Raw genomic sequence first — 24138 nt, forward strand, 5'->3', positions numbered from 1 at the left:
TACAACTACAGAGGAGAGCTATGCTGTGCCGTTTGCGCGTGCCCGGTCGCAGATCATTCCTGATTCCTCCTCCCCGTAGACGAAAAGATCCGAACGAGTCCAGCGCAACGGCGGAACATGGTGAGAGGCTACGGAACGGAGACCGTGGGTGCGTGCGTGTGTGTGGTGCTAGCTAGACATGGAGCGGAGCGGTATTTAACCACTGCCTTTTGATGCTGTGACTGCAGACTTTGCGCGCGAGCAGGATGCCTTCATCGACCACCCGGTCGGTAGCAGTCGCTCGCGCTCCCGCAGCTCGTGGGGGGCGATAGCGCTCGCTGCAGTTGTGGGGTTGGCTGGTATGAGCTACGCAGTCACGATGCACAAGTCGTTGGCAGCCCAGCAAGAAATGATCGCGAGGATGCTGTGAGGGCCCTTAGATGTTTTCATAAGCGCGGATCTCTTGTGGATATGAAGCTGATGATGTTTTAATTGTTCGTAGGGACTCCATGCACTCGGCCGTCGTGGTGGACGACATGACCTGGGACAGCAAGAAGAAGAAGTTCAAGAAGGCCAAGAAGTTCCCGACCAAGTTTGCGGTCGACTTTGTCACTCCACTGAAGACGCAGGACGAGCGCGGCACGTGCTGGGACTTCGCTACTGTCGGCGTGCTGGAGAACAGCTATCGCCAGCAGGGAATCGCCCACGGGTGGCTGAAGGAGGACGAGTACATGGCCATCTCAGAGCAAGCGTACGGCGCGGAGGTGCTGCGACTGTGCGCGGGGCCTCCGGGCTCCCCGCAGCAAGTGGCGTGCTTGATCCCGGACAACGGCATCTGGAAGAACACGACGGAGGGAGGGGATTCGACGCTGCTCATGTACCTCATGAACGGCCTGAAGGACAACATCTACCCGCACTCGATCTGCCCGTACTACCCTGACGATGGCAACGACACTGTGTGCGCCGGCCTGACGCCCGAGAAGCGCAAGACCAACCCACTGAGTCTCAAGCTCAAGCGGATGGATACACTCATGGATGAGATGTCGATCAAGCGCGCGCTGGTGAAGCACCGCCAAGCCATGTCATTGACGACTGCGACGCCCTACACTACCCACTACTACCCGTGCATCGGTGAAGTTGCTGGCCAAGAGCGATGCGATCCAGCGTCGACGTTGTGTACGTTGTGCCCTCCGGAGTTGGCGTTGACCACGTGCTGCGTCCCCATCAACGGAGGAGAGAATTACAACATGAACGGCGAGTTCATCACCAGCCACGTGATGAACGTCGAAGGAGGGCACGTGATGACGCTCGTGGGCTACAACGACCTGTTCCGCACCAAGCAGGGCTTCACTGGCGGCTTCATCCTCAAGAACTCGTGGTTCGACGGCATCCACCCCGCGCTCGGCCCCACGCACGCGCGAGGCAGCCACAGTCTCAAGTACTGGCTGCAGGAGATCACCGAGTGGGAGGAGGCCAGCATGTGCCCCAACAGCTACGACCCCGAGAACTGGTACCAGTGCGGCAACACGGCCGAGGTGATCGACGCGAGGCGCCACGGCAATGGCGACCCCGGCATGAACATCCCGTTGCCCATTCGGCGATCCAGCACCATCGGAGGCGGCGTGGAGTCGTGTCTGTCGGAGGAGACGCAGCTCTACGCGAGAGTGAACCTGCAGCCGCTGCACTTGCGCTGCACGGACCCGAGCTTCTGCGTCGTGAGCGACGACTACACGTACTTCGTGCGCAACACGACGCAGTGGGGGGACCGCATGCTGCGTATGTGTCTGTTCGAGTACGACGCCATGACGCGCAACTCGACGGAGCTGTGTCTGCCGCCGATGCTGGCGCAGAAGATCGCGTACGTGCTGTCGCCCGTGCCGGAGGAGGTGCGCGAGAACGACCCGGACGTGTGCGGCTTCTACTTCTACCCGTACGAGGTGCAGCAGCGCTACAAGACGCAGTTCGGCAACTTCTACGTCAACGACTTCGACATCGAGTGGCACGCGCAGTCGTTCGCGGCCAACAAGGCGCAGTTCCCCGGCCTGGACTACAGCGACGTGGAGAAGTCGACACGCAAGCAGAACCAGTACGAGTTCGTGGGGCCCTTCCCATTCGCGCGCATCGTCGACAAGAAGGACCTGCCGAGCGTGAAAGAGGTGTGAAAGGACCAAGAAGTTTAAGCAAGAGCTTAGGTAGTATAAGGTTGGGCCATGAATATAACCACGGTGGCTCGCATTCTTCAATTCGTCATCCCGCAAGTTCACCACCGTTGCTATCCTAGCTGTTAACAGCCCCCAGTGATGCCCTCCATCTCCTCCTTGATCATCTCAGGAGCCGGCCCAGTCGGGTATGTGCTACGTACGATCGATTCGTTCTGCGACGCAATGAAGGAGACGAAAGGTGCGTGCAAGTGCCTCCATAGTCGACTCGTGGAGATCTCCCACGAGCTAGAGAAGCTGGAGGGCAAGAGCCCAACCGAACGCCCGCCAACTCACGTACTCGACACGTTCGTGGCTATCGTCGCACAGTTCTTGCGCTACCTGGAGCGCTGTCGGAACAAGGGGCTCGTCTTTCGTGTCGTGGGGCACGATGCTATTACCTCAGCCTCTACGAGGATGTCACCGCGCTGTCCGACGCGGTTCAGGTGACCAACATGCAGGACTGGAGAGAGCAGTTCGACGATGATCTCAGTGTGGCGAAGATGATCATGGTTGCCATGGTTCGGGACAACGCGATGGTTCTACGAGACCTGCAGGACCCATGGGCGCAGCGAGAAGCCCTGCTAACGCTGCGGTTCGAGATCGAGCAGCGGCCAGGAAGACACTGCGAAGAGTCATGCTGTCCATGATGACAACAGTTATCGCAGGGACCACGAAGCAAAAACCTGCTGCGAACATTATTGAGCCGCCGTGGTTTTTCTCGGTCTGCGAGATCGAAGTGGAGCCCAACCCGTTCGCCTGTTGGTCCTTTGGAACGGTTCTTCACGAAATTTGGGGACCCGGCACGAAAGTGGTGGTTAAACGATTCCTCATCGATGGCAAAGTGGTGGGCGTTCGGGAGCAAGCGAGGATCGAGAAGGAGATCAACATTTGGCACCAACTGAACCACCCGAACGTGATCAAGATGTTCGGGGCTTCTCATGTCAGCTTACCTCCGTTTGTCGTTTGTGAGGATGCCGTCAACGGGGATCTCGGGTCGTTTCTGGCTTGTCCGGGCAACAAGCGAGAGGCGTGGCGACTTCGGCGCTCGGCCTCGACTACATCCACAAGAACGGCGTCGTGCATGGCGACTTGAAGCTCAACAACATCCTGGTGGGGGCAGATCGGATGGCCAAGCTGGCGGACTTTGGGCTCAGCTCCATGAGGACGTACTCGACGCTGTCCAAAGCTTCGAGCACATGCAGTTCAGTCTCGGTCACCGTGCGCTAGCACGCGCCTGAGCGGCTTGGACAACAACCAACGTTTGCATCTAATGTGTACTCGCTGACCATGTGCATGATTGAGGCCGCGACGGAGGAGCCCCCTTTCGGTTCGTGAAAAGCTCAATGGAGGAGTCATCCCCCCACGGCCAAAAGAACTGAACGACAGGGAGTGGGGGTTGGTGGTTGCGATGACGACCAGTGATCCTGCCTAGCGCCTCACACTCGGCAGCGTGATCGAGCGACTTCAAGGCCTTGGGGATTTCGACGCGATTCCAAAGGTCGAGGAGAGCTTGCGTTTCGAAGACAGTAGCGAGGTTGCTACGGACACAACAAGCTACAGCCAAGCTGGAGGCATTGGTAGCTGCGACTCGAAGGCCGAAGCCCCTACTACGCCTTGTGAGATTAATGTCGATGCTGCTCCAAGCTGCAGTGGCGAAGGCACTCAAGGTGAAAGTAGTGACAGCTCCAAACCTAAACTTGCTAGCTCGGAGTCTACGCCGATCGGCTTCAAGTCGCCCTCGGCCATTTCTCCGCCACCCCTGGTTGTTAGTCCAATACTTCCGGTCAGAACCCCAACAATACGCACGGTTGATGGCCCAAAGCGTACGGTCGTTCGCCCGTCGTCTGCTGTCATTACCGCCAAGCCCCCGACTCCGTCTGAGAAGCTCGCTACAGTGAACGGTGGCAGGCGTAACCAGCGGATATCCCCGAAACGCAGATCAGCGAGCAGCAAACACTTGGATTGGCAACCCAAGGATTTACCTCCTATTCCGAAGACTTCTTTGGAGCCAAGTGTGGAGAAACCTTCAGGTGTGGCTGGTCTCGTGGCCTTCTTTCAACGTGAAAAGACGAAGGATGAAGCCAAACCACCAAGTGACCACGCTCGATCGGTGCTAGTGGAAGGCAAAAGAGCCAATCTCCCTACTGCAACCGTCCCCGCGCCCCAACAAAAACACAAGAATTCTTCCGTGTCGTTTTCTCTTGGAACGCGTAGGCTGCCGACGATGGCCTCAAGATTCTAATCGACCAGCTTCGATTCGCGGCAGACGCCCAAAAGTTCAGCTGCTTGTGGGATTTGCGTGAGCAAGGCCAAAAAGGGAAGATCGCAAGCGTTAGCGAAGACGACGTCAGCCAGCTCTTAGAACCACTTCATCCAAAGCACTTCAGTCAAATGTACGTCGGCTACTCCCATAGCTAGTAACTTGCAAATGGACTGCTCTTTGCTATTGAGGATCCGTAGGATACAGAAGTAAAACAATAGCGCTGTACTTAAGTAAATTCATGCAGCAGAAGGTAGTGAGCGATTGCAAGGGCACGTAGCCGAAGAAAACCCTACTGTACGCGCAAATTAGGGCCGCCCGGAATTTCCAACCATTGCCGAGCATTCCTGCGAATGGGCCTGCCCCCACAACTCGGAGTAAGATTTATTGCTGGGGTCTGGGGAGTGTAATCCACAGTCCACACATCTCAGGAGAAATCCATGGAGAAAGTAGCAGGTTAAACAGAAAGCAACAGCAGAACAGGGCTCGTGACAGGTGAACAGGGGCTGTAGGTGGGCAACAGCCGAATAGTGCTAAACTTTAGCAGCTAAAGTAACAGCTCATAAATATCACCCAAATTCTCTGCAGACCTTGCGAGCGCTTGCTATGAACAACGCGGCCAACCAAAAGGCAATCTCGGAGTACGGATGTATCCCACTGCTCGTCAAATTGATCGACAGATTTCAAGACAATGCGGTGAGGCGTTGGTACTAAACAACCCAGTGAACCGAGAACTGGTTGTGGAGAACGGGGGGGTATCACCAAGGGCTGAGGGGTGGATGTAGAGGAGGAGAAACCAATGCGCTGACGGTGTTGAGAATACTGGCAGTGAGTTCCTTGGCTTACCGCAAGGCAATCACCGAAGCCGGCGGCGTTGACACGGTGCTTCAAGCTGCTCACAATGCGTCAACAAATCGGCAGGCATCGCACGCATACGCAACATTGGAAGCAATTCAACATGGCAGCGCTCGCTTCGATACACACTAGGCGTGCTGGCGCTTGCTTTGGTGCCCGCCAGCTATGCGTGTGTCTTGAAGCGTGGAGTGGAGCTTAACCCAATCAAATTCGAAGGCGGACAAACGCGTTCGAGCTGTCGTGGTTGCTTCTGCTTAGCCGTCTCAAATACCAGACCACTGAAAACCTACCGTATGAGCATAAATTAGGTATTGAATAGAGCTTCGTTGCATGGTGTGGCCACCACGACTATCACGACAAACACCAGCTACTTCGAGTCATACGAAGGCATGAGAAACATTCCAAGATCGGCGGCACTCCGTCACACGTAGCCTCTTCTCAAAGGGCATGGTGCTTTTCATGGCTTGATCGCGATGACAACTCAATACACTCAGCTCGAGCTGCATGCAGCATTGGTTTGATGATCTTCATGAATTCCAGGTTTGAAAGCTTCAAGTATCCCACATACAGCTTCGTCTATGGAATAATGGTCAAAGTTCGCCAAGGCTTTGGCGAGTTTTGAAAGGAAGGTAAGGCCGGCCAACCAAATCATTCTTTTGAACGACGAAAACAATGCAGAATGATGAAGAATGTGTATTGATTGACTTGGTAAGTGCGGGGTTGAATCAACGCTTTCAACGCCGCAGCTTTCGTACTGACTCGACTTCTTTTACGATGTTTAGTAGGCCTTGACGCACAGGTTGTTAGCGCACTCGTATCCAGCGCCGCAGCCGTTCTGGAAGCGTCCGGTGGCGACGTTGAAGCACTCGCCCTCGTACATGGGGCCGCGGCAGAAGTTGGTTCCGTTCTCGCAGTACTGGTCCGACTCGGTGCACTTCAAGTAGCACACGGAGGGGGAGAACGTCGCCGGCGGGATCGTCGAGCACTTGTTGTTGATGCACGAGAAGCCCGGAGCGCAGCCGTTCTGGTACTTGGCAGTGGCCGGGTTGTAGCATTCTCCATTGTAGCTGGGGCCGCGGCACGCGGTAGTGCCGATCTCCCAGTACGTTCCGCTGGGGCATCCCGTGTACATGCCATAGGAGGTGGAGCCAACTGCAGTTGGGGGTCGAGTACTTGGCGCAGTAGTTGGCGCAGTAGTTGGCGCGGTGGTGGGGGCCATAGTTGGAGCGGTGGTGGGCGCCATGGTTGGAGCGGTGGTGGGCGCCATGGTTGGAGCGGTGGTGACCGTGGGCGTGTCGTCGATGACGCACTCGCACCTGTTGTCGAAGCATTCGTATCCTTCTTCACAACTGCTCACGTACTCGCTCGTGATCTCGCTGAGGCACCAGCCTTGGAACGGTGGGCCGTGGCAAGTGGGCTCTGACGGGGTGCAGTACGTGCCCACTGCACAAAAGGCGCACTCATCATCAGTCGTGATGACAAGAGTTTGCGCGGCTGACAAGAGGACGCCAGCGTCGATGGCAGCAGCGAAAGCGAGGATGGACGAGAACTTCATCGTTAGGTAGCTGGGGGTAGCTGGGGGTAGCTGGGGGCTGTAGACTTGTAGTCGATAGCGCGAGTTGAGGAATGAGGATTGAGGAGGAAGGAGGAGAACTTGGTGACGAGGACCGTTGAGATCACTAGAGCTCGTGGGTGCAACAGCCTCCGCAGCATCCCGTTGTATTGCTTCGCAGTTCTCGGTGTTCTACGAGAAGTTTCCACCACCGTGGGCGTCTTCACACTTGATTTTGGGAACTCGGTCTCAGTATTTGGCCGTTTCCTGCGATGTCATAGCAATCACACTGCTGACCCAAGATTAGCCGGTGGCAAGCAGCAAGTTTCATTGGAATTTTGATGGCGAGTCATGCTGTCCGTGTCTGCAAGACGAAGCAGCATCAGACTTTCCACGAGATTGAGAATGGAAAGTGAGCGAAACCCCTCGGGAGCCAGCAACATTCCGGTATGCCAACGGCGAGGCTTCAGCTGGATTCGTTGATTCGCTGGTCGCAACCACCTCACCCACAACCTTCATCAATTATCCACATTGAAACTTCCCAACGAGAAACATCTCATTCACCTCATTCATCGCAACTTGCCATCACGGGATACATTCCCTTGAATCTGAAGTTTCAACTTCAGGAATGCAGATTTGTGACCTGTCACTAAAGACGTAAAAGCAGCGGCCATCAACACTCGACTTCGACATGCCTCCCACCAAGTTTGACAACGCTGTTCGTGCACGCGCATAACTGCATCACTTCCCCAATGTATTGACACGGGTTACTGTGCTGCTGCTGCTGCAGGAGTGCGCCAAGCTGCAGCGCGAGTCGCTCAACTGCCTCATCAGTAAGTGAGACCGTGTCCTCGTCCCAAAAGCTGCGCTCCACGTCGCCACTAATGCAACACATTGCGGATATTTCACTCCCCCCCCCCTCCAGACAACGAAGACAACAAGAACGCGTGTCAGACCTTCTTCGACCGCTACAAGCAGTGCCTGAAGGACCGTCGCGAGCGCGAGATCGCTGAGCGCAGGGCGCGACTCCGGGGATAAGCAGACAGCTCAAGAGAGTTAACGCCCAACCAGTGCGAGCGTCGTTGATATGTGGTGCTGCAGCGCTGTATAGTGAAACACGAACAAAAACCCAAGCTGCGTCATATAGTCGGCAGCTGCTTAATCCCTGCCTCCTCGTCCGTCTCGACGCCGACCAGGTCAATCACGGCCTTGGGCTTCTTCTCCATTCCGTCCGCGATTTGGTTTACTCCGTCCATCGCAATGCGCTTGCGTGCCACCCATGCCGTCTACCAGAACACACGTGCACACACACACACACACGAACGCCGTAAGTTCCTCGAGCTGTCCAAAGAGAGAGAAGAGTCGCCAAACACGTACCCGATACTTGGTGAACTTGCGCTTCAACGCGTCCTTCCTACCAGGCGACACAGGTGCTCGGCCTGGCTGGTCCAGCGTCTCCACTTTCTTCTCCAGCTCCCCTGCTTCCTCATCGAGCTGCTTCAACGCCGCATCCAAGTCCGCATCTGAAATCTGCGACGTGATACCGGCAAGTGTTGCCTCGGCGCTCTTCAGCTCCTGCTCGGAGGCAGCGCAGTCCGCAGTCACCGCCTTAATCTGCTCCTCCAGAGCGAGACGCTCCTCTTCCGACGGCACCGGCAGGTTGTTCTGGTTCATGTAGTAGATCTTGGCCTTGCCGTACGTCTTGCCCACCAGCTCCTCCCTGCAATACATCCCAAAATCAGTCTCACTCACTCACTCAACTCAACACAAACAACACTAACGCAGCTTCGTACTTGGCCACGAGATTGTCCAGCAACTTGGTCAGCGACGGCTTGGCAATGACTCGGTGCATGTTCTCGAACACATTGAGCAGACTGTAGGGCCGATTCGTCTGCAATAAACGATAAACACGTCAGCACCTGCGCCCCCACTACATAATAATAATAATAATTGCAATTCGACCTTGCGCATATAGTCGAGCACGGCCGCCTCCGCCTCGTCGGCCTTCATGGGCTTGGGCTTGGGAGCCGCCGGGGACTTCTTCGAGGCATTGGCAGCAGCTGGGGCCTTGGCCTTAGTGGATTTAATAGCAGCTGCAGTCTTGGGCGTTGCCGCCTTCTTGGCTGGGGCTGCGCTGGGCTTGGAGCTCTTGGCAGGAGACGGCGTGCGCTTGGGCGCAGGCTTCTTGGGCGACACGCGCGCCTTCTTGGGCTTGGGCGCCAGCTCCTCCAGGTCCGACGCGTCGGACTCCTCGGCAAAGTCGTCCTCTTCACCCTCTTCTTCTTCTTCTTCTTCTTCAGCCTCGGCGTCTTCCGGCGCGAAGTCGTCCTCCGAGTCGTCCTCGCCCAGAGAGAAGTCTTCGTCGTCGAAGTCGCTCATGATTGTCGAAGAGGAACCCGCCAAAATGGAATTTGTGCGAATGAAAATGACAATAGTGAGCATAAAAAACATTTTTACACCGGATTCAACTCGATTCAACTCGGATGTACAAACGTTTCAGCCCCCAAATAAAATATTTTTCACACTGCAGCTTCCTACTACCTGCTCAAGTCTGCACTGACGTCGTTTTCGCTGACGAGTTTGGCCTTGATGGCTTCCGGCTCCTCTAATTTCCCGTTACTGGCCGAGCTTGGGGTGGAACCCGGAGTCGATCGATCTGCCGTGCTGTCCACTGTGCTTTCGGTGGTCGTTCTGCAAAAGGTAGGAATGGGTTTCTCCGGGCTGTCAGCTTGGCCAGCACTGTCCGACGACGTGTCTTCCTCGATAACTTGGGGCAGTGGGGACCCAGGCACAGCAAAGAGGCCCTTGAACGCCTCAAAGTCCACGAACCCGTCGCCCTTGCTGTCGACGGACGCAATCATCTCCTTCACCTCCTCGGCCACCATCGAGTGCTTGAACACATCTTGGAGCCCCACAATCGATAGGCGGCCCTGCTTCTCGCCGTCCAGGATGCCGAACGCCTCCTTGATAGTGTTCTGGCCAATGTCGCGCTGATCCATGACGGCAGCCATGAACTCCAAGAAGTTAATGTGGCCACTTTTGGACTGGTTGATACGCTTGAAGAGCTCGCCAGCGTCCGCATTCGAGACGCCGCACTCCACCAGAGCGCTGCAGAACTCGTCGTGCGACAGCGAGCCCTTCTTCGTGCGGTCCATCGAGTGGAAGACTTCAGCTGCCATCTCCTGCTGGATGTGGTCCTCTGAGATCCCGAGAGCCACCGACAGGAGCGCCGTCTGCTTCATCTTACGGCACTGACTGAAACTCAACATGTTCGTCAGCAGGATGCGCTTGTCCGTCTGAAGCCGCGCAGCGCTGGATCCATCCGCGCTGGTCATATTACCTTCAGTGAGCCACTTGTGATCCAGCGCTTGCTCCGCCGACAGTCGCTGGTCCACGTTTTCCTTCACAAGCGACTTGATGAAGTTTATGGAGCTGGGGGAGAACTTGGACCACACGTCGTTCTCGAAGAGGAGCACTCCGTCGTAGATGTTGCCCATTGTCTCGTCCATCGTCGCGCCATGGAACGGCGACACCCCCGAGAGGAGCTCGAAGCAGATGACGCCGACGCTCCAGAGGTCGCACTTCTCATTGTAGTCCCCGTCCAGCACTTCAGGAGCCACGTAGTCGATCGTGCCCAGCGGCTTGACCAGCTTCTCTCCGCGCTTGAAGCGCGTGCTGAGCCCAAAGTCGCACAGACGCAGTGATCCGGGCTTTTCGGCGTTCTCGAGCAGCAGGTTCTCGAGCTTGAGGTCTCGGTGCGTGATAAAGTTGGAGTGCAGGAAGGCCACCGCGCGTAGCAGCGCGCGGATGATGCGGCGCACGTCGTTCTCGGAGAACTTGCGGTGCTCCTGGTACAGGTGGTCGTACAGCTCCTTGCCCTTGCAGAGCTGCATGATCATGTACATGTGCTCCTTGTCCTCGTACGAGCCGATGACGCGCACGATCTGCGGGTGGTGCAGCCGCTTGAGGATGTTGACCTCGTTGCGCAGCGCGTCGCGGTCCACCTCGTTGCTGAGCGCCACGACCTTGACGGCCCACTCCTTGCCCGACTTCTTGCTCACGGCGTGCTTGACGCAGCCGAAGTGGCCCGTGCCGATGGTGGCGCTGAAGTCGAAGAACTCGGTGATGTCGTCCACGTACTTGTGCTGGATCAGGTCGGACGTCAGGTCGTCGCGCAGGCTGCCGCGCGCCTCGCGCGCCGTGGGGGCGGCGGCGGTGGAGCCCACGACGGCGTCGGCCTTGGACTGGCGGCACCCCATGGCTTCAGTTCTTCTTCTTCTGCTGCTGCTCTTGCTGGATCGAGAACGCCACTGACTGAAGTAATGAGCAGAGCGATAAGACGTCAATGGTTTGAGGAGGAGCCGTGAATATCCGCCAGCGTTTGTGCGTGACATGTGTGGGAGGGCGGACCTACGTCTGGACGCTAAGAATAGCCCGGCTCAGTGTGTGGTGGGGTGGGGTTTACCACCTGTCGCCTGCTGCCTGCGTCACGCCACTGGGGGGCGTCTGTGAGCGGTGGAGGGGGTTTGGGAGGTTTCGCTCGCTCGGTCACAGGGTCTGCACTGCCTACTTGGCGGCGAATTCGAGACTGCGCTGCAGCGTTAGCGTGGCGCGCGGCTTTCCCTCGAGAACGAGCGACACGTTGGGCGCACTAGGCGTTTGCATGCGCGCAGAGACGGGCGGCGGCCCTTGGTTGAAGCGGCCGTCAGGTCAACCAACCACTTGCTGCGCTCGACGAGCTCAGATTCGTCTCCGCCTACAGCTGCACTGATGACTTTGTTTGTGTTTGCTCGTATGGTTGCCATCATACATGTGCTGTGCTCTCTGTGGTTGCGCACTGCTACATGTAGCAACAGCAGCAACTGTGGCAGCGGTTTCTCTCGTTTGAGCCGGACGCGCGCCATGGGCTCCAAGCAGCAGATGCGCAGACGAACATCTTGCACTCTGGTGGTCTATTCCTTGAAGCAACACCGCCCACTGCTTGGCAAGCAGCGAGCGAGGTCTCTACCCTAAATTCTCTCTATGAGAAGTTAAACTTGAAGTCGCCACTGGCAGCAGCAGCACTGTCGTCCGCGGTCTTCTTCCGCAGCTCGCGCTGCCGAGTGGCCGCCAGGTTCCGCCGGCCTTGACCATAGCGCAGGTGCATCTTGGCCACCTCGCTCTCCGTGCCCGTGGCCTTGCGGAGTTTCAGAAACGACGACGCCGACTTGGCGGCCGGACCCTTGGAGGCCGTCGTCGCCTCCTGCTTCTTCTGCTGCTTCTGCTGCTGCTGTTTGCCCTGCGCTGGCTTTGCCGCTGCGTCGGTTGGTCGCCCGCTCGCGGCGTCCTCGCTCTTCTCTGCTGCCTCGCCGTCGTCAGCCTGCTCGCCCGCCTTCTTGGCCCGTCGCTTCTTGCGGCGCTTGCGGTTGCGGTTGCGCTTCTTGGCGCTGCCCTCGCCCTCAGCGTCGGCCTCGGCGGTCTCGGAGATGCTGAAGTCGAACTTGAACACGGTCTCGGCCGCCTTGCTGGCCGCCTCCAGGATCTCCTCGGGCGTGGCCTCCTCCAGTTTCTCGCCGCGCTCCTCCATCTGCTTCACCGTGGCCATGATGCGCCGCTTGGCCTCGAAGTGCGCGGCCAGCGGCGCTCCCGCCGGCGCCTCCTGCGTCCCATTCATTTTTGCCTAATGCTTGTCCAACTTATTAAACCCGTCCAACTGTAACGAAATGACCGCACCAGTAAACATACAAAATCCAAGCTAAAACGCACCATCACAACAGATTTGAGGTTAAATAACGCGTTATATCGTCTAAGAGCTCAAATTGAGCCCTGCTCTTTTGAGCTCTTCCCACGTCATGACGGTGCTGCTGCCCTCCTTCATCGCCGACGGCAACTGGTTCCTGCTGGCGCTGGCGCTGCCCGTGGCGGCCCTTGGGGCGCTGGTGCACCCTCGCTGGCGCGTGCGCTTCGGCGACGTCTCGCGGCGCAGCGCCAAGCGGCTGTACCTGCTGTGGGCGCTGCTGGTACTGAGCGCGATGCTGGGCGTGCTGGGCGTGTCGCTGGAGGTCTACCACGCGCGCGGCTGCCCCAACAGCTCCGTGTTCCGCTACGAGATCGAGAACCTGGCGCGGTTCGTGTACGAGTTGTGTGCGCGGCAGCACGTGCCGTACTGGGCGGCGTTCGGCAACTTGCTGTTCGTCATGCGCGGCCAGCGCCGCATCCCCGCGGGCGACACGGACTCGGACATTGGCGTGGTCAAGACGGACTTCATGCGCCAGTTTGGCAGCGTCAGCAATTTCTCGGAAGTCGTGCGACGAGAGGCCTACCTGGAGCTGCAGAGACCCGTGTACGTGGTGTACCACACGGAGCGGGAGCTGGTGCAGATCTACCTGGACGAGGAGACCAAGGGCTCCCACGCCGACATTTGGTTCTACCGCGAGGAGGTGGATAAAGAGACTGGGGTGAAGTGGCTGGTGAATGACGACCGCACTATCCGAGGCAAGTGGCTGCTCTACGACCAGGTGCTGCCGCTGCACGAGGAGCCGGCGTTCTTCCTGAATGTCCCAGTGACGGTGCCACGCAATGCGAGTTACTTGGCAAGAGCCGAGTACGGAGCCAACTTCATGACGCCCATTACGATGAGGATGGAGTGCATCGAGAACATGATCAACGGCTACACATTCTACAAGACGCCGTTCACAATGAAGCTGCGGTACGCGACCTTGTTCGTGGTGTTTGTGGCGGCGCTCACATTACTACCAGCGAACTTCATTTCGCCTCTTAGTCGAGCGTTGCAGCTCCACAAGAGAAAAGCGGGAGCGAGGTCAGGAAGTCCGAGCTCGGGCGCGCCACAGGACAAGTACTTCGTGTAACACCTTTTTATCAAATTGATCCGGGACATGCACTAGACACCGCCGCTCTCTAGAACTTGTTCTTGTGCTTGCCTTTGCCCTTGGCTTGGCGACCGCTAGAGGTCTGTGTGGACATGGGGACCATGAGCGGCGGGATCTTCGGCGGGCCCTGCAGCAGCAGCTTCTGGATGTCCACCCACTCCATAGCCTCGAACTCCTCGTTGTGAATGAGACTGCCGGGGTCCATGCGGTCCAGGTACATGACACCGTTGAGGTGGTCGAGCTCGTGCTGGAAGACACGGGCGGGGAAGTCCACCAGCGTCTCCTGGATCTTGCGGCCTTCAGCGTCCTCGTACTGCACTCGGATCTCCTGAGCGCGCTTGACGATGCCCTGGTAGCCGGGCACGCTCAAGCAGCCTTCGAAGTCGCGCTTGGTCGAGTCCGACATGGCCACGATCTCCGGATTCAGCACCTCCTGGTAGTCCAGTTTGTCCAGGTCGTCCTCGTTCTCCGGCATGTTCTTGATCATCAGGAACATGCGCAGGTTGTGGGCGAGCTGCGGCGCCGCGATGCCCACGCCCGCCTCCAGGCGCTGCAATTTCAATACAATTCTCACTTGTTAGCTCCAGATCTGGGCAGTGTACTGTACAACCTATATCATTGTATTTGCATAGTGTCGATACTTACCACTTCCTGCTCCATCGACTCCAGCAGCCTACGGACGGCCGGAGCCTTCACGTCAGCCACAGACTTGGACACTCGCCGCAGAGCTGGAACACCAACACGAAAATCGCAATTTCTCAGCCCACAGATATCGTCAAACGACCAAAGTTGTTGAGGCAATAAGAGAACACAGCCACGCATGCGTGGCTGTGTATATCATCGCTAACGGATGCTTCTAAGCTGGGGACGACGTACCGGAGTTGCCGAGGAACACAAGCGTCATGTTCACCTGACCACCGTGGAAATGTGTCTTAAAAAATGTATGCCAGTTTTTGGGTAACAGTTGAAGAGCAAGACCACAAATGTTCTTTAATTGTAAATTCTAACGGCGAGTTTTATTATATATAACGGTTAATGCGGCGTCCACCTCGCGTTGTCGTCCGATGTCCACCTTGCTTCTTGTGTGCTGTCCTTGCTTGTCGAGGGGGCGTGGCTTGGCACGAGTCCGTCGTCCCCCTCTCACATGCACTACATACAGAGGGGAAGGCTTCGAAACGGGTTAGACGCATGCGAGCTTGGTGTCGCAGCTGCTGAGGCAAATGGCGAACGCTTGGAACGGAGACAGCGGCCACTGGAAGTCCATCGTGAACATGTCGTCGGCTACGCGCCCGAACTGCAGGATGTTGCCCATGGACGGGTCCTCGCTGCTGATCAACTGGAAGTTCTTCACCGACGCCATGGACACGCGACCACCGAAGTCCAGGCAGTAGGCGCCCAGGTCCTCGCGGAACACGGGCTCGCGGTTCGAGAAGCGCATCAAGTCCTTCATGTCGCCCGTCGACAGGCGCGTGACGAGTCGGTCTTGGCGGCTCATGGGCCGCACGATCTTGGAGGAGCCGCCCTCTTCGTCCACATCGGGGATCACCACGCGCATCTTCCGCGGCCCCACACTCGTGCGGTTGGGTTCATACGTTACGCAGCCCAGCTCCTCTCGGATCTGAAGCACGTTCTGCACCACCACGTCGTCGGAACTCACGGCGTCCTGAATCTTGGCCAGCTTCTGCGGATCCCGGCCGTTATCGTAGAGCGTAAAGCACGTGCCAAGGAAGTTGGAGCCCATGCGTCCGATGCGCTTTGCGTCCGTGCACTCTTTGTCTGTACAGATTGTGTAGTTGGCCGTCATGTTCGAGCGCACTTGGCGTCTTGCGGCCAGGAGGAACTTGTCCTCCTCCTGCGTGCCGATCTGACCCTGCAGGTACAGCTCGTACCCGTACTGCTTGAACATGCCGCGATAGACCTGCTTGACGTAGCATCGAATGATGCCCGCGTCCAGGGGCACGGGCTGGAGAGCCATCTTGGTCATATCCTGCAGCTCCAGCTTCTGCATGGGTTGGAGCACAAGCGGGTCACAGGCCCCGCGACACAACGGGCAGCTCCCCGACTGGCCCAGCCAGGCCATGATGCATCGGTAGTGCACGTATGCGCCCGTGCACTGGCCCGTGCAAGGCAGCGGGTAGGCTTTGCGTCTTGCCGAGAACTCGTCCATGCAGATAAGGCAGCCTTCGCTGTCGTCCGGGACGTCGGCGCCCTTGTCCTCCAGTTCCTTGGAGGGCGGCATCTTCTCCGCGTGCACTTGGATCTGGCCACGGCCCGAGGCGGCGAATCCCTCCTCGTCCAGCGCGTCCGGTTTCCTGTCGTCGGGGCGCAGTGTGTCCACCTCTCCGTCTCCTTCCTCCTCCTCTACTTTTCCCTCTTCCTCGTCGCCTAGACGAACGCGCACACTGGCGACATCCAGCGCGTTCTGCGACTGCCTCTGGGCGCGCCGACGCGGCGAGAACATGGCAAGATCCACGGGCGGGGCGTCCGCGAATGCGTGTGGCGAGTGGTAGACTGCGCGGGGCGACGCGTGCCTCGCGGCGACGCTCGAGGCGCCCGACGTGCCGACAGACAACGCGGCGACGCCGCTCGCAACGGCTCTCGGGCTGCGCGCGGCGGCTGAGCGCGGGGAAAGGGCCGACTCGGTGAGCGAGCGCTCGTAGCTGCGCAGGAGGTCGCGCGCGTCCGCGGGGGGCGCCACGGCGACGACGTCCGACGCTGGGGGCGGGGCGGCCATGTTGGTGGTGGATGGGGTTTCGCTCGTTTCTGCTGGTTGAATCGCGCGCCAGACGCTGCTCGGGGCGGCGGATGCGATGGGCGTGCGGGCTGCTGCGGGCGGATCGCGCTCTGGGCGCTGCGGGGCGGACGGCGACGGCTGGCGGCGACTGGAGCGGAGCTCGGGGCTTCTCTTCCGCCGGCTTCTTGTTTTTGTATGGGACCCTGACAAGAAGGCGAAGAGCGCGAGGCATACTGGAGCCAAGTGCGTTGGGTTGAGTGTGCTTATTGGCGGAAAATCAACGACGCAGAAACGTGCGCGCCTGAGAACACGGCGTTCCACTATAGAACACTTCAAGTGTACATTAGATCTTTTGGCTCGCTTCGCTTACCACCGAATGGCGCAGGGCCAAGCTGCCCTTGTATGCTTGCACGCTTCCTGTAGATCCAGCTGTTGAGCGTAGTTATGTTGGCGCTGGAGTAATATGCAGGATATATGGACGGGAATCGCTACGTTGCCTCGCAGTGTTGTGGTCGGGCGACAACTCAAGGGAGTTGGTGAAGGTCTGAAGGGCCAAGGCGGCAGAAATCATGTCGGTGGGGCAGGCAGAAGTTCGACTGATCGATGCGCCATGCGCGATTCGTGGACTGGTTGCTCTATATGCTGGGTTGTCAAGCTGGTCGCCGCGTAACTAACTGCTCTCCAGCGGAGCAACCTTCATGGAAGGAGAAGCTGGTAACGTTTTATCTTCCGCAGGGTTTTCATTTATAACTTAATGCACTTACGACTGCGAGCAAGTATTGTAGTTCCTTGCTTATCCGCACATGTAGTCGAGGTCGTCACGCCATATTCTGCAACCTGGCTATCCGTCTTTCCACCTCGGCCAATCGTATATCCGCTAAAGCTAGCCCTCTATCGACTCCAGCCAGCTCAAACTCCACTTTGGTCAACTCTCTCACCGCTTTATCGAGCACTTCCCCGGTTTCAGCTAGGCCTTTTCCCACTTCAGCCAACCCCCTTCCTGCCTTCGTCAGTGCTGCACTTCGGGCCGCTAGTGCTTGTGTTGTCGTCGTCTTCGCAGGAGTTGTCGCTGATGCTGAAGCAGACACTACAAAGGGGAGATTCTTCTTCTTCAAGACTTGCTCTGGGCCAGCCTTCGACAGCACTCGAGATTCCCGCATGCTTGCCAGCAGGAATTATGAATTGTTTCCACCCACCAACACCTTCGCGAGTCGCGAGTCGCGACTCGACTGACTGAAGTCGAGCCGCTCGATTGCTTTACGGTTATGGACCAGCAACTTTGAGCGCAACCCGTCCGTCATTATCTGCTGTTGGTGCTTGGAGGAAGCAGCTTGGATCGACATCTACCACTCCAACTTACCCATACGAGTCCGAAGCGCCCTAAAAAAGGCTAAAATTGCCCAGTTTTCACCAGTCCAACCTCCCAAAAACGCCTGTACACGTCACTTCGCAGCGGAGCACCATGCAGGCGCTGCGCCTGGCCTTCTGGCGGAAGCCGCTGCACCTGGAGACGTCGTCGTCGCACTCGCTGCAGCATGGAGGAGACGACGCGCCCGAGATGGTGCGCACGCTGGGGCTGTTCGACCTCGTGATGATCGGCATCGGGGGCACCGTGGGCTCGGGCGTCTTCGCCACCGCGGGGCTCATCGCCAGCAGCTACGCGGGGCCCGCGGCCACGCTGTCGTGGCTGCTGGCGGGCGCCGGCTGCCTGCTGAGCGGCCTGAGCTTCATGGAGCTGGCCTGCCTCATCCCCAGCGCCGGCAGCACGTACGCGTACGCGTACCACGCGCTGGGCGAGCTGCCGGCGCTGGTCGCGGGCTTCCTGCTCACGCTCGAGTACGGCGTGTCCAGCGCGGGCGGCGCGCGCAGCTGGAGCGACAAGCTCACGCAGTGGATGGAGTCGCAGCTGGGCGTGCAGGGCCCCGAGTGGATGAAGCCCAAGGACTCGGTCGTGGACCTGTACGCGGGGCTGCTCATGGCCGGCAGCACGGCCATCGTGCTCTGCGGCATGCAGGCGGGCAAGCTCGTGGTGAACGTCGTGACCATGACCAAGATCACGGTCGTGGCCTTCATTATTGTGGTGGGGCTGGCCAACTTCGACGCCGGTCGAATCTCCCCCTTCGTGCCCGACCAGAGCGTCGTGGAAGTGAACGGCAAGGAGACGGTGGCCTTCGGCTGGCCCGGCGTGCTACTGGGGGCCAGCGCCAGCTTCTACGGGTACATTGGGTACGACGAGGTGTGCTGCTTGGCTGGGGAGGCCAAGGACCCGGCGAGAAACATCCCCCGTGCAGTGGTGGGGACGATCCTCGGAGCCGCGACGTTGAGCATCTTGGCCACGTTCGCCCTCGTGGGCATGCAGAAGTACACGGACATTGACGCGGAGGAGTCTTACGGCAACGCCTTCACCAGTATCGGGATGGACTGGGCGGCGTCCTTCGTGGCGTCCGGGGAGGTGCTGACCATGCCGATCACGTCGTTCATTGGCTTTATGGCGCAGCCGCGCGTGCAGTACGCGATGGCCAAGGACGGGTTGCTGCCGGCCACGTTCGCGGAGGTGGACGCCAAGGGCAACCTGTTCCGCGGCACGCTGCTGTGTGGCATTGGGGTCACTGCACTCGCAGTGTTTGTGCCGTTCCACGTGCTGTGGAACTTCATCTCGCTCGGTATTCTAGTGGCGTTCAACCTCACCAACAGCTCGCTGCTCTTTGTTCGTGCCTCGAATAGTACCAACGTGGAGGAAGGCGAAGCAGAAGACGCCACTGTGAAGAGGTCGCAGGGTGCGATGATCGCTGGGTACTTGATTTCATCTTTTCTTGCAGCGTTCCACTGGCAAAAGGAGGTAGTCGCCAGCGTCCCGCTCTCCGCGACGACAGACATCTCGCTTTTCGACAGCTACATGCGGACAGTGGGGCCTTTCGTCGCTGCGCTCTTCACAGTGGTGGCGATCGCTCTGATGTTCGCGCTGAGCGATGCTGAGAAGAAGCAGACAATCGCCTCGGCTATTGCTGCGGCGAAGGTGAAGGCCCAAGCGCAGGGAGGACCCGTAGAGATCGTACTGTCTTCCAAGAACCAAGAGAAATCGTCTGACGAGGCTCAAAGGAGCTGCCATCACAGAAACCGCTCTTTAGATCGGGACGACGATGAAAATGGCCTTGAGAGTGAAGACGACGAGGCTGCGAAGCTCTCCGACTCGAATTCTTTGGAGAAAGGGCGGCCGTCGTCGAATGGAGGAACCGTAGTGAGCAGTGACAGCGACGAGGAGAAGGCTGAAGCCTCCAGTACCAGCCTCGACGAAGACGATGCCGACGTCGAGACGTCTACATTCCGAGCCCCATTCGTGCCGTTTGCCCCGTGTGTGGCCATTTTCTTCAACTGGTTCTTGTTCGCCCAAATGGACGGAATGAGCGTGCTGCTCATTCTGCTGTGGCTGCTCCTCGCTGTGGTTGTGTACTTCGGCTACAGCCGCCACCACAGTCTCGCTTTCCAGCAGACAAAGTACCAGCAACTCGCCCAGAACTAGAAGGAATGAAGCAATACAAGGCAAGACCAGCACATATCAAGATACTGCGTAAGACAAGTGACTCATGTTCAAGCCTCAGAACCTGCGCCCAAGAGCCTAGCAAGTGTATAAGCTAAAATACTCCCACTTCCTGACGATGTGAAGACGGGTTGGTTGGGAATGTTTTCGTGGTTACAGACCACCTGCAATGCCGAGGTTGAGCTGCTGCTGACGCTGTTGCTGCGCGACGTGGAGCGTGTTGAGGTCCTGTAGTGTGCGGAAGCAGTCCTGCTTGAGGTGCTCGTAGTCGACCTCCCGAGACTTGGAGTCGATGTACTCCTTCAAGTGGAAGATGTTCTGCTCGTGGTGCCGCAGCTTCTGCTCCAGTGCGTCCAAGTTCTTGGCTGTCTCCTGCGAGGCAGTCTCCTGCACCAAGTTCTCGAGCTGCGTGGTGAGAGCTGTGACCTGTTGACGCATGGCGTCGCGACGGCCGATGTACTGCTTCTTGAGGCGGAGCAGGTGCTGCTTGGTCTGCGCGTGGATCTCCTGCAGCTGGTCCAGCTTATCGAACTCGGCCATGTCGGCCGTCATGGTGTCCATCTTCTGCAGCAGACTGCTGAGCTCCAGCGCGATCTTGGCGTCCAGCGTGTTGACCTTGTCCAGCTCCGCCTGACGCTTCTGCAGTTCCATGGTCAGCCGCTGCTTGGTGGTGACGGACGACTCGAGCTGTCGCTCCTTGAAGCTCAAGTCGCGTCGCATCTCCTCGAGATTGGCGGCGTTGGTGCCCGGCAGTTTGTCCTCCTTGGCCATGCCTGCTGAAATGTGCTCCAGTAGCTGAACGATCACCACTTGGGCTGTGCGTTGGGCCTGCATCTCCGCCTCCTTCTTGGCCGGGAACTGCTCGAGGAAGGCCGTCATCTCCTTGTCTTTGGCGAAGAGCGCCTCGTACTTGTGCGCCGGGTCACTGCCGCTCGCGCGCTCGTCCAGATCGCTCTGAAGGTCAGCGAGAGCTTTGGTGAGCTCCGCCTTCTCGGCCGCTGTGGACTGGAGCACGCCTTCGAGCGCCTCCATCTTGCTCTTGTCCTCTTTGACTTTGGCCAAAAGCACGGCGCGCGCCTCGTTCGGGTCCATCTGCGCCGTCTTGGCGTCCTCCTCGGCCGCGTCGCGCTCCTTCTGAAGACGACGCACCTGACGCTCGAGCGCCTCGTACTCGTCTCGATAGCGGTCGGAGCTCAGCTCGGCTTCTTTCTGGTGGATGGCGTGCATGACGAGCTCCAGCTCCTGGGACCGCGCCTCGATCTCCACCTCCGTCTGATGGTGCTCCTCCAGCAGCTCCTTGTAGCGCTGCAGCTTTTGCGGCGCCAACTGGTTGATCTTGTCCTGGTGCTTGCCGTGGATCTCCGTCATCTCGGCCTCCATGTTGCGCACGCTCTTCTCCTGCTCCTTGTTCATGAGGAAGACGCGGTCGACGTCTTCGGCCTCTTTGGCGTTGCGTTGGTGCAGTTGCTCCTGCACCTGGCGGATCTCCGCGGGATCCGTGGCGCTGCGCATCTTGTCCATGGCCAGGTTGTAGTCCGCGAGCTGGCCCTCCAGGTCGCGCACCTCGAGCGCCATGGTCTCGTACTTGCGCTCGAGCTGCGCGCACTGCGCCTTGTCTTTGGCGTCCTGCTCGATCTCGCGCTGCAGCTTCTCGATCTCGCTCGTGATCTCCGCCGTCTTGCTGTGCAGTTTGCCTTTGAAGTAGGACGCGTCCTGCACCTGTCGCCCAGGTCCGGCACTTCCAGTGCCAATGCGCATGCCCATCATGCCCTGCTGAGTCACGGGGCGATCGGAGACGTTCACCTCCGTGTTGAGGCTAATGCCGAAGCCCGCCGTCTGGCCTGGAGTAGCGGGCGCTTGTTGACCCGTTCCCAGTCTCCCAGTCAGCGGCCGCCCGCCCGAAGCAGAGCTAAGCATTCCACGCTGGCCCGTTCCAGGACGAACTCCCGTGATCGGGTTGAGACTCTGCCCCGTGCCAGGTCGACCCGATGGGAGACCTCCCACGGGTGCAGCTCCATTGGGGCCACCGCCGGCTCCGGTGCCGGGGCGTTGGCCAGAGCTCGTTCCAGGACGTCCGGACATGAATGAACTGGCAGTCGCTTGGATCTCGACGCGATCGAATTAGTGAGTGACTGCTTAGAGAGGCGCAGGCTGCACTATTGCAACGCGTGACTCTTCATGCGCACAGCTGAATTAGCTCGTGTAGCAGTGGCAAGGCGCATGACGGAGCAGTGCTCGAGCCAAGCTGCGTAGTGTCTCGCGTTGAGTTGGAGTTGACTCTACACTGCTGGTGCGAGAATACGCACGAGCGAGCTGCATTTTCATCTTCAGCTTCGAGTCTTTGGGAGTCTCGAATGCGTTTTCGTCGTACTGGTTGGCAGTCATGAATGGCGGTGGAGATTCGACAGCTGCGGGTGATCGGTGCTCGTCGTCCGGGAGATCCAAGGCGTGTAAGGCGGCGCAGATTCCTACCGCTCGACATCGCTCATGCAAATTGGCGTTCGACTGGGCGTGGTCGTGCTCGTAGTCGAAAAAGCGCAGGTAGACTCGCACAATATGCGCGAGCAGCTCAAGTGAGCTCGTGTCGTTGCAGTCACCTCTGTCCCTTGATTCCTGCCTGTTGACCAGGAGCTTGGTGAGGACGGCGTGCGTTGCAACGTCGATCTTGTACTCGCGTTCCACGAGATAACGCATGTTCTTGCCTGCATCAGGACAATTGACGTGATACAGAAGATAACGTTAGCCGGTCGTGATCTTGATCCTGGAACGAGGAAAAGCACATTACCATTCGCTAGCACCAGCGCGATCAGCTTGAGCACGGCCGCGACGTTGAGTACCTCTGTTCCGGATCCCTTCACCCCAACTACTGCCTCAGCCTCAATTTCGAGAAGTTGTACGAGGAAGTCCAAGATAAAGGCAGCGGTGGCAGCTAGCTGGCCGTCACTGTTATATCTACACAGCCAGATATCCTCCACGAGCCCAAGCCACACAGTGACAATGTTTAGGACGGCAGTGTCGTCGTCTTCCTCCGGTTTGGCCTTGCGAACGGCGAGTGTCACCATCGCCAACAAGTTAAAATTCTCGCGAGTTCGAAGCCACGTTCGGAGCTGCACAACGTCGTTGTCTACTGGTTGGGTGAGGCTGCGAAGAAGTTTCATCGTCCAGAAGACAAAGCTCCGGTATGCTGAACTCAACGCGCTACCGTCCAAAACCACCGCTAGCCACGGCCGAATTGCGTCGAGAAGCTGACTCAAATCCTCCACAGCCCATGAGACTGGGAGATCGGACCGAGGACTTGCCTTTCTACTTGGTGGCAACGGGCTGTGCATCAGCGCCAGGCCTCCCAGCAGGTACCTGAGCGTCGACACCCTGGTTTCATTGGAGATGTCGTCTGTGCTGGGTGGGCTATTGGTTAGCTGAAAGATGAGGCGACGAACGACTGGAAGAGCGCCGTCCGCATCCAGCGCTTTCCTGACATTGTATTTAGTCAGCGTGAACAGAAGAAAGGAGGTGTGGTGACGTGCAGATGAAATTGCTGTGGTGAAATGCTGCGGAGACTCCGGAGCATCTTTTGACGGAAGAACAGCTTCGTGCAGGCGAAGAACTTGTAGTGGCAGCCGATGGCTGAGGTGATTCTGGCAAAACTGCAGACTATGCGCCCCGTTCTCGCCTCGGAACAGCAGTAAATGATAAAGCAGCTCAACCACCAAGTGGGCGATCTCCACATCTTCGTCGAAGCGGAACAGAACGTCTCGGCTGGTTGCCATAACGTTGGCCTTGATGAGAGCCGTCAAGAATCTGCGAGTGCGTGTGCCACGAGGGGCTGCCATGCAGTGACGGACAAGCCGCACGAAACATCGGAGAGCGTTGAACTGAAGGTCTCGCAGCGCGGGAAAGCGCGACAGGACGTTGCGAATTACTGTGATAAACTCGGCACGCACTAAAAGTTGGTCGATGTCTGTCGTCACCAGCTCCCCGTGAGGATTTACAGGAGCACGGTCCGACTCAGCTTCATCGATCAAGGCGATTATTGTGCACAACACCCACTGCTGTACGTCTTCGTCATTGGGGAACTCGTGAGCTGCTTCGATCAGCCCGCATTGGTCCCATAGTTCCTGCTGCTCCTGCATCCAGTGCTGGTGCGTCTCCT

General features: G+C 58.3%; 11 protein-coding genes across 11 annotated transcripts; 4 read left to right on the plus strand and 7 right to left on the minus strand.

Moving 5' to 3' along the window:
* Positions 1-117: 117 nt before the first annotated feature.
* On the plus strand, positions 118-2141 carry PHYSODRAFT_315314 (hypothetical protein; the record flags this gene model as incomplete). The annotated part of the gene is made up of 3 exons (XM_009529476.1): positions 118-148; positions 228-405; positions 482-2141. The coding sequence occupies 3 exons, from the start codon at positions 118-120 to the stop codon at positions 2139-2141; spliced, it is 1869 nt and encodes a 622-aa protein (XP_009527771.1).
* Positions 2142-6082: 3941 nt separating this feature from the next.
* On the minus strand, positions 6083-6706 carry PHYSODRAFT_446579 (hypothetical protein; the record flags this gene model as incomplete). Its single annotated transcript, XM_009529477.1, has 1 exon — positions 6083-6706. A coding segment is annotated over one exon (624 nt), but the record flags the coding sequence as incomplete, so codon positions are not given.
* An 832-nt stretch (positions 6707-7538) lies between these two features.
* Positions 7539-7924, plus strand: PHYSODRAFT_351370 (hypothetical protein; the record flags this gene model as incomplete). Its single annotated transcript, XM_009529478.1, has 3 exons — positions 7539-7565; positions 7638-7680; positions 7773-7924. 3 exons carry the CDS (start codon positions 7539-7541, stop codon positions 7883-7885), a joined length of 183 nt encoding a protein of 60 aa, XP_009527773.1. The 3' UTR covers positions 7886-7924.
* Positions 7925-7986: 62 nt separating this feature from the next.
* PHYSODRAFT_500268 (hypothetical protein) lies at positions 7987-9226 on the minus strand (the record flags this gene model as incomplete). The annotated part of the gene is made up of 3 exons (XM_009529479.1): positions 7987-8133; positions 8225-8590; positions 8810-9226. The coding sequence occupies 3 exons, from the start codon at positions 9224-9226 to the stop codon at positions 7987-7989; spliced, it is 930 nt and encodes a 309-aa protein (XP_009527774.1).
* A 158-nt stretch (positions 9227-9384) lies between these two features.
* Positions 9385-11106, minus strand: PHYSODRAFT_500968 (hypothetical protein; the record flags this gene model as incomplete). The annotated part of the gene is made up of 1 exon (XM_009529480.1): positions 9385-11106. The coding sequence occupies one exon, from the start codon at positions 11104-11106 to the stop codon at positions 9385-9387; it is 1722 nt and encodes a 573-aa protein (XP_009527775.1).
* Positions 11107-11867: 761 nt separating this feature from the next.
* Positions 11868-12500, minus strand: PHYSODRAFT_255541 (hypothetical protein; the record flags this gene model as incomplete). Its single annotated transcript, XM_009529481.1, has 1 exon — positions 11868-12500. One exon carries the CDS (start codon positions 12498-12500, stop codon positions 11868-11870), a length of 633 nt encoding a protein of 210 aa, XP_009527776.1.
* Positions 12501-12678: 178 nt separating this feature from the next.
* Positions 12679-13607, plus strand: PHYSODRAFT_255593 (hypothetical protein; the record flags this gene model as incomplete). The annotated part of the gene is made up of 2 exons (XM_009529482.1): positions 12679-13535; positions 13586-13607. The coding sequence occupies 2 exons, from the start codon at positions 12679-12681 to the stop codon at positions 13605-13607; spliced, it is 879 nt and encodes a 292-aa protein (XP_009527777.1).
* An 81-nt stretch (positions 13608-13688) lies between these two features.
* On the minus strand, positions 13689-14620 carry PHYSODRAFT_559382 (hypothetical protein; the record flags this gene model as incomplete). The annotated part of the gene is made up of 3 exons (XM_009529483.1): positions 13689-14266; positions 14362-14444; positions 14593-14620. 3 exons carry the CDS (start codon positions 14618-14620, stop codon positions 13745-13747), a joined length of 633 nt encoding a protein of 210 aa, XP_009527778.1. The 3' UTR covers positions 13689-13744.
* A 276-nt stretch (positions 14621-14896) lies between these two features.
* On the minus strand, positions 14897-16450 carry PHYSODRAFT_501978 (hypothetical protein; the record flags this gene model as incomplete). Its single annotated transcript, XM_009529484.1, has 2 exons — positions 14897-15925; positions 15971-16450. The coding sequence occupies 2 exons, from the start codon at positions 16448-16450 to the stop codon at positions 14897-14899; spliced, it is 1509 nt and encodes a 502-aa protein (XP_009527779.1).
* Positions 16451-17912: 1462 nt separating this feature from the next.
* On the plus strand, positions 17913-19970 carry PHYSODRAFT_502334 (hypothetical protein; the record flags this gene model as incomplete). The annotated part of the gene is made up of 2 exons (XM_009529485.1): positions 17913-19367; positions 19764-19970. The coding sequence occupies 2 exons, from the start codon at positions 17913-17915 to the stop codon at positions 19968-19970; spliced, it is 1662 nt and encodes a 553-aa protein (XP_009527780.1).
* Positions 19971-20141: 171 nt separating this feature from the next.
* On the minus strand, positions 20142-22070 carry PHYSODRAFT_315323 (hypothetical protein; the record flags this gene model as incomplete). Its single annotated transcript, XM_009529486.1, has 1 exon — positions 20142-22070. The coding sequence occupies one exon, from the start codon at positions 22068-22070 to the stop codon at positions 20142-20144; it is 1929 nt and encodes a 642-aa protein (XP_009527781.1).
* Between the last annotated feature and the right edge of the window lie 2068 nt (positions 22071-24138).

The sequence above is a fragment of the Phytophthora sojae genome, assembly GCF_000149755.1.
Source record: "Phytophthora sojae unplaced genomic scaffold PHYSOscaffold_4, whole genome shotgun sequence".
NCBI classification, from domain to species: domain Eukaryota; phylum Oomycota; class Peronosporomycetes; order Peronosporales; family Peronosporaceae; genus Phytophthora; species Phytophthora sojae.